This window comes from Rosa chinensis, chromosome 2, assembly GCF_002994745.2.
Source record: "Rosa chinensis cultivar Old Blush chromosome 2, RchiOBHm-V2, whole genome shotgun sequence".
Taxonomy (NCBI): domain Eukaryota; kingdom Viridiplantae; phylum Streptophyta; class Magnoliopsida; order Rosales; family Rosaceae; genus Rosa; species Rosa chinensis.
Window position 1 is genome coordinate 74,952,202 of NC_037089.1, and position 7,094 is coordinate 74,959,295.

Sequence of the window (7,094 nt, forward strand, 5' to 3'; positions counted from 1 at the left end):
AGGATCTCGGATTCCTTTTCTGGCGGACAAGTCAGATCAGTTGGAGGTATTCCTTTGATTTGTGTGCAAATCGAAGCAAGGGGTTTTGGCGGAAGGAATTTGTAGGTGGTAGATCAAAGGCCTCTTATGGCCTTTTGGGATCTATACTTGACTTGTTGGAGGGCATTAAGTCAAAGGTCACAGGTGTGACAGTGGTGGTGTGGCGGTGGCAAGGATTCAAGTGAGAGGGTGGTGTTGTGCTCCTTAAAGCCTTCTTGTTGGGCTTGGTGGTTGGGCATTTGTCTTAACCCTAGACTATACTTTTTTTTACATTTAATAGTTCTTGTTTTTATTTTTGTTTTTGCTTTTGCTTTTTAATTGTAGGTGCCTTTGTGCTATTAATAAGTGACTACCTTTTTCAGTTAGAACAAGGTGGGCTCTATCCCGCTTTGCACAACTTGTGTGCCTTGGTTGTTCTAAGTAAGTGATGAGTTTCTTGCTTTATTAAATGGATGCAATCCCTTAGTGGCAAAATGAAATTAAGTGTTGTTGAATTAATTTTGTGATGACAACATAATGGAAAAGCTGGTATCTTCATGCTATGACTCCGCGCAAGCAATGTCTTTTCATCATGTCACCACAAATGTAAAGCAAATAGAAATGCCAATCGAACACTTTTTGCTAAATTTGCTAATTGGTACTTGTTGGAATACATAGATTTAGTAGAAAATCATGATATTATTTCAGGATGTTCTCTATAATGTTGGGTCTAGTACTATATATGTCTCAACATAAGCTCCTGGCATATTATTATATGTAGTGCTAATACAAGCTACCATATCTGCAAAAGGTGCAGAAGAGTAGTGCAAACAAGCAGATTTCAGTGAGGAATCCCCCATATCAAACAAGCCTTTAAAAACTGGCCAGAGGCATACAACCAAGCACAGACTTATTATAACCTTTAATATGCCTGAGCCCTGATCGATGCAGGCTGGTGGTTGAAAACCCAATGAAGCGATTGTCAGCACCATCAATAGCACAAGGTGTAGAAGAGTAGCGGGTACTAGCTACAAGCTACCATCCTAATATCTGCACAAGGTGTAGAAGAATAGTGCAAGAACAGCAGACTTAAATATGGTAGACAGAGGAATTCCATATTTTCCTGATCCAAACAGACCTTTCAAAAATGGTAATAAGCATACCACCAACAAAACACTGCACATGGTCTCCAAAGAGCCTGATTCCACCCCATCACGAGCTGGTGGTTGAAGCCCCAACAAAGCGGTGGCCAGTGCTGTTAATTGCAGAAACAACATTGTCGTGGGAGGTATGAAAACTGGGGACTGGTCAAAGGTGAATTTTCCGGCTTCAGTATCTTCAGTGCCTTCATCGCTTGATGTAGATTGGTCTTTTCGTGTTACCTCGAAGACTGTCTCGGATATGCCCAAGAGTTTGAGTATGACACTAACAAATCCAAAAAGCCATGCACTCATTGAGATTATTCTTCCCATTCTTTGGTTATTCCACCATGCTCGGATTGATTGACCGGTTCTCAGGTACTCGGATGAAGTGTAGATAGTGTAGATCAGAAACACAGCTGCGAGTATATAGTAAGCCGGTTCTTGGCCCTGCATGTATAACAGATTTTGAGCTGTCAAAAGAGGAAAAAGCAAATATTATTGCTACAAGGGTTACAAAATATATATGATATATATATATATATATACACACACACTCTTGGAACAGTATATAACGTGCATATGCATTTTTTTAGAGGAAGTTACATCTGTATATATAGAGTTATATACAGTGTTTGGTTAAGAATTTTCTTCTCAAGGCATGAAGATGTAACCAACCACCTCTTTCTATTTGAGGCGGAGGCATTTCAACAAACACGATGTGCCCACATTAAGAAAAGTTTAAATGAAAAACTAAAACCAAATTGGTCAGGAAATTTTTTAAAGAAAACTTGTTGAATGGGGAAGATTGACCCTGCATAGGGCCGCCGATAACTTGTATGCGCTAATTTCTCTAAATCAGAAGCTCTTTGGCTACAGCTTGGGCTCATAATTCCATAATCGGTAGGAAACTAAATTTAGCTTACTATGCATAATATATTTCTCACCTTCGGCAAGAAGTATGAGTTGGTGATGAGACTATAGGCTGGCAGAGCAGCATAGTATAGCTCGAGAACTGAGCTTATCCCCCATGAAAGGATACTGAAGTAGCCCAAGCACTGCCTGAATCGGAGGTTTGCAAAGAGAGTACCAAATATGGGGCAGTTTTTACTGAGGAGGATTTCAAGCAGGCCGGTGGCCCACCTTTTCTGTTGGGTCATTACAGCAGGCCCACCAGTAGGCGCGCATTCTAGAAAGGCTGGTGGGTCTGGTGCATAAACAATGGATCTCCAACCTTTGTTATGGATTGAAAGCCCAGTGAGGGCATCTTCGGTTGAGGATCCATACATCCATCCCACCTAAACAAGAAGGAAATTGGATGGAGTGATTTCACAGTAAAGAGGGAATTGAATTTATCAAGAAGAATTAATGATCATATATAATATATTATGACTACATAGGAAAATATTTGACATAACTATATGAAACGAGTCATTTGAATTCCATGTGTTATTTTTTTCTCTATTCTAATTCAAATGTTGAGATATATGGATGTAACAGTTTGCACCATCAACTTTAATTAACTTTTAAACAGGGTTATATCTACTGATCAAAATTCCAAATTTACGGGAATCACTCTATCCAAATTGGCCTTGTATGTGAATTTTTGGTTGATTCTGTCCCTATGTCCTAAATCCGTAACTTCCTTTTGATTAAAATTCATGCATTAAACTGATAATGAGTATATTGAAGGTAATTGAAGTTGATTATGGCTTTCATCTCATGGAAGACCCTCCTAGTTATGCTGCTCGGGCTTATCTAGATGATTTAGATGATATCTCTAGATTCAGAAGTTCCCAGGGGCTTACTTTTGGTTTTTGTCCTTTTCAGACCTCCCTGTAACCGAAATCCAAGTACCACTCAAAACAGAAAATATAACCATGCCGGAGGATTCAAACTACTTCAAACCTTTTTGCCCCATTGTGTGCCATGCTCATATCCAGCACCAGCAACTTGGTATGCAGCCTCAATAGTTTCTGTAAGCGTGTCTGGGCACACTGCCTTCCCGTTTAAAGCATCAGCAGCTGATTTGGTAAATTCCTTCCCAAATACATCAAGTAACTCTTCATCGGCTGATTTACCTATCGAAGGAAACTAGACAACTAAGTCATGTTGCATAACATGTTTATTAAAACAATCAGCATAATACGTTCAGTATATATATGTGTGTGTGTGTGTGTGTGGAGAAAGGTTTGTGTTTCTTATTTGATTACCGTTCATCAAGTTTTTCGCATTTGTTTCTTCAACTTTCACGTAATTGGGGGATAGACCATAGATAACTTTTCGTGTATGAACACATCCTGATCCGGAATAAAAAGGTCCCTGAATTCCTGAAACTCCTTGTCCCACATACTAAAAAATACAAGAGATAGATGTATTAATTAGTTAGGTACTATAGGAAACAGGTTTTCAGTGCCAACAGAACTTGTAAGTAAAACTGCAACCATTAGTGGTGAATGTGTATAATGTGATTAGTGACAAAAAATCAGTTGCCAAAACCTAAAAGTACGCAACACATGTTACTGGAAGGCCTATTAGAGACAGCAGTTGCCCCATCTAGACATTTTAGCAAATAGAAATAACTGAGGTTATAAGAAAGGCTCATCACCAGGTATATTCCTCTGTAACTAAGGACTTGTTACTTTAGACTAGGAAAAGAAAAAAAGAGGCACTGCAAGTACGCACCTTCCACCAAACTATCATCTGATTTCCGAAAGGATCATCCTTTAGACCGTCACAGAAAACTTGAGGACACTGAACAAATGCATTTTCATTTTCATTTTCATTCTTTGATCCAAGTAGCATACACATTGCATGAAGAATAATGTTCGGGCTGTTGACAAACATGTCGCAGTCCACATTTAGCATGTATGGAGCATTGGTCATCAACCCAGAGACTCTAGTCTGCATATTGTTGTATGATTACGGTAACTTGGTTAGTTACTTAATTAGAAAAGGTGGTAGGAAACAAATTAATTCATACCAGAACATTCATGGCCCCGGCTTTGGCATGATGTGGATGCTTCGGCCGTTTTTCTCTGGATATATAAACTAAATGTGGCACTGATCGATTCGAATGTGCTTCTTTGTTCTCCAATACAACCTTCAGAAATGCATGAAAGGTATAGAGTTTACACATAATTCACCTGTAATACTGGTTAATTATACTCATTTAGCATTGCTTCTAAAATTGCCAAAAGTGCTTTTCTACAGATCGCTAGTATGTTTGGCTTGGTCTAGAAAAATGTCAAAGGTGTTGTTTGAGTCGTATTTCAAGTGCTTTCTGAAGAAGTACCGGTCAGATGCTTCTTCAAGATGCATGCACTTCCAAGTACTTTTACAGGAAAGACACTTCAAATTCTAATGCCAAAAAAAATCTTCTAAGAAAGCGCTTCGAACAAATAGCACTTTCCTGGTATAAGAACTAATTTACTACTACTTTCCCTTGTTATACTAATACTACTGTAAGTGCTTTCTTGGCACTAACTCCAAAGTAAATTCTGTAAGATGCTTTAGAGAGGGAAAAAGCCAATACAAATAAGTATATATTAAAGCCATAAAATCTATGCTGTAAGCTTGTATTTTGTATACCTTGATTATTGTTGGATGATCATTACGCTGTACATTTGAGAACACTGAAAAGTCGCATTCAATAATATCAGACGGATTGATAGATTTGCGCACCACATCCTCGATTTTGCTGCTAAGTTGCTCATACTCATCCTACAAAACATGAAGACAAACAAGTTCATTTGTCATCAGTACGCAAATCTTATATATATATATATATATATATATATATATATATATATATAGAACGGCATATACAGGCCTTCAAAGAACAGCTAGACCAGTAAGATCGACCAAATGACCAATCATTGAAATGACTGGAATCACTGAATGGACTCCAACCACAAATAGTTGATCATCACCTTCACTCTCTTCCATTCATGCTTGAATTCCATTGAGCTAGTATTATTAATTCCAGAAAGCGTGGAATTATTGGTGAAGTATCTAAAGGGAGATCTAACTTGAACACTGTACTTTTTGCAAAAGGGAACCCAAAGCTTAGCAAACTTTGATGCTTCCACAAGTGAGTAGAAGGTGATAGGGGAACACCCATCATCAGAAACATAGCATGCTAGTTTGTCTGTTGGGTAATCAACTGCCAACAGAGACAGAACGGTGTTTACGGTAATGATAGGTGGTTCAAGCTCTGGGTCTGCTGTGGTCACAAACAAGTCTACTGCAGGAAGCTCATCCTTAGGCACCCTAATAAGTTTCAACAGAAAATTAGAATTACGCATGGAAGTAACAAAGGATTTATATAGAAACACAACAAATGAGCTATGGGCGGCTTGTAGCTCCAAAAAAATAAAAAATAAAAAATAATTTAAAAAATGAGATGCCTCTGTTTTTAGGATTACCATTGCAATAGGCGGTCGGGGTATGGTTTATGGTCAACAAGAATCCATTTGTTGCTCATGGTGATGACCCAACTGAAGGTAAACCAGAGCTCGCAGAGGAATGCGATGGACCAGGATAAACCATGGTTGTTGAAAGAGAGGAGACGATAAACAAGGAGTGAAAGAAGGAGGAAGAGGATTATAAACTCCATGACTTTTTGCAGTGTGTTTCTGTGCTTAACCCTTTCATAGAGAGGAAGAGAGTTTGAGTTGGCCATAGTATATGTAATGTTCTGAGGGCGATTCAGTTGTCTTCAAGTTTATTTTGCATGTACATATTTATAGCAGTCTAGCTAACCAGTTTCTAATGGTATGTTGATGCAAGCATACCCAATGTGGAAGGAAATACTAAATCAATCTAATTAAACAAATTTTGAGCATATGAAAGTGAAAATTGATATAAGGTTGTAATCACAGAGAGAGTGAGCAGCTTGTGTTCTTGAAAGGGGAGGCAGCTTACCTATAGAAATATTTCATCCAAATAAAAAAATAAATAACAATATAAAAATATAAAATCCATATAGGTTTAATTGCTCACGAAATCTTTTTAAGGTTTGTAGCACAAACCTATTGAACTTATTTGCCAAATTTTTTGCAAAATTATATTGTTATCATAGCATATACGAGCAAAATATTGTTGTGTTCTTAATTAAGGCATGCTTCAAACCGCATCTCAACAACAGAGGAAGTCATGTCAGCAAGAGAACATGTTAGTCCAATTGTTTGGGTGACAGATCACCATATATGCGTAATCAAGGTTCTAAAAATCGCTAGGCGGTGGCCTGAGGACTAGCTCCTAGGGGCGTAGGCAGTTTTTATTTTTTTCTATTTTAAATTTATTTTTACGTTATAGTGTATAATTGTATAAATAAAATAATTAGATTATCATTAATCTATGACAGATGTGTGTCATCGAGTCGACAAAAATTTAAAATAGGGACTGTGACCACTTACCCATTTTTAGCTTAAAAATTGCCCACTTACTCCACTAAGAGTTTTTTAACCTCATTTACCCAATCTAAAATTCATTAACAATTTTGCCCTAGGGCAATGATATAGGGCCTCAATGAGGCCTAAGATTTGTGGCCTCAAATCCTAGGTGTCATGCCATGTAAGTAAATAAAAATTTATTTTCAATTCCATATAATATATCTTGCCACATCATACTATTTCAACATCAACTTTACCCTTTTACATTTCCTTTTAGATGTTTGGAGATGAATAAATTACATTAATGAATTTAATTAGGTGGAAAAAAAAATATCAGCTATTAATTATATATTAATTTAAGGGATATGTCTACAGATTATTTGATCAATATTTTTCTTCATTTAATTAAATTTTTTCCTTTAATTTTTCTTCCCAACTGGCATTAATATATTGAATTATGTGTCAAGAAATAGACGTTAACTTTTCTTTCCAAATATTGATTAATTTCATCCACAAAAATATAGCATTAGTAAATTGAATT

The 7,094-nt window shown here is 37.0% G+C and overlaps 1 protein-coding gene across 1 annotated transcript; it reads right to left on the bottom strand.

The window, feature by feature from the left end:
* Positions 1-697: 697 nt before the first annotated feature.
* LOC112188328 (cellulose synthase-like protein H1) lies at positions 698-6,034 on the bottom strand. Its single transcript, XM_024327419.2, has 9 exons — positions 5,585-6,034; positions 5,090-5,429; positions 4,749-4,880; positions 4,141-4,260; positions 3,843-4,061; positions 3,371-3,509; positions 3,066-3,238; positions 2,105-2,455; positions 698-1,607 (listed from the first exon to the last, which is right to left on the bottom strand). The coding sequence occupies exons 1-9, from the start codon at positions 5,839-5,841 to the stop codon at positions 1,062-1,064; spliced, it is 2,277 nt and encodes a 758-aa protein (XP_024183187.1). The 5' UTR covers positions 5,842-6,034; the 3' UTR covers positions 698-1,061.
* Positions 6,035-7,094: the final 1,060 nt, after the last annotated feature.

Bases quoted from the DNA above. Each gene is read 5' to 3' on its own strand.
- LOC112188328 (XM_024327419.2), bottom strand. From the start codon at position 5,841: ATGGCCAACTCAAACTCTCTTCCTCTCTATGAAAGGGTTAAGCACAGA. The intron at 4,881-5,089 runs GTGATGATCAAC...CATGTTTTGTAG, and splicing joins ATGAATGGAAGAGAGTGAAG to GATGAGTATGAGCAACTTAG. The intron at 3,239-3,370 runs GTAATCAAATAA...TTCCTTCGATAG, and splicing joins TGCGAAAAACTTGATGAACG to GTAAATCAGCCGATGAAGAG.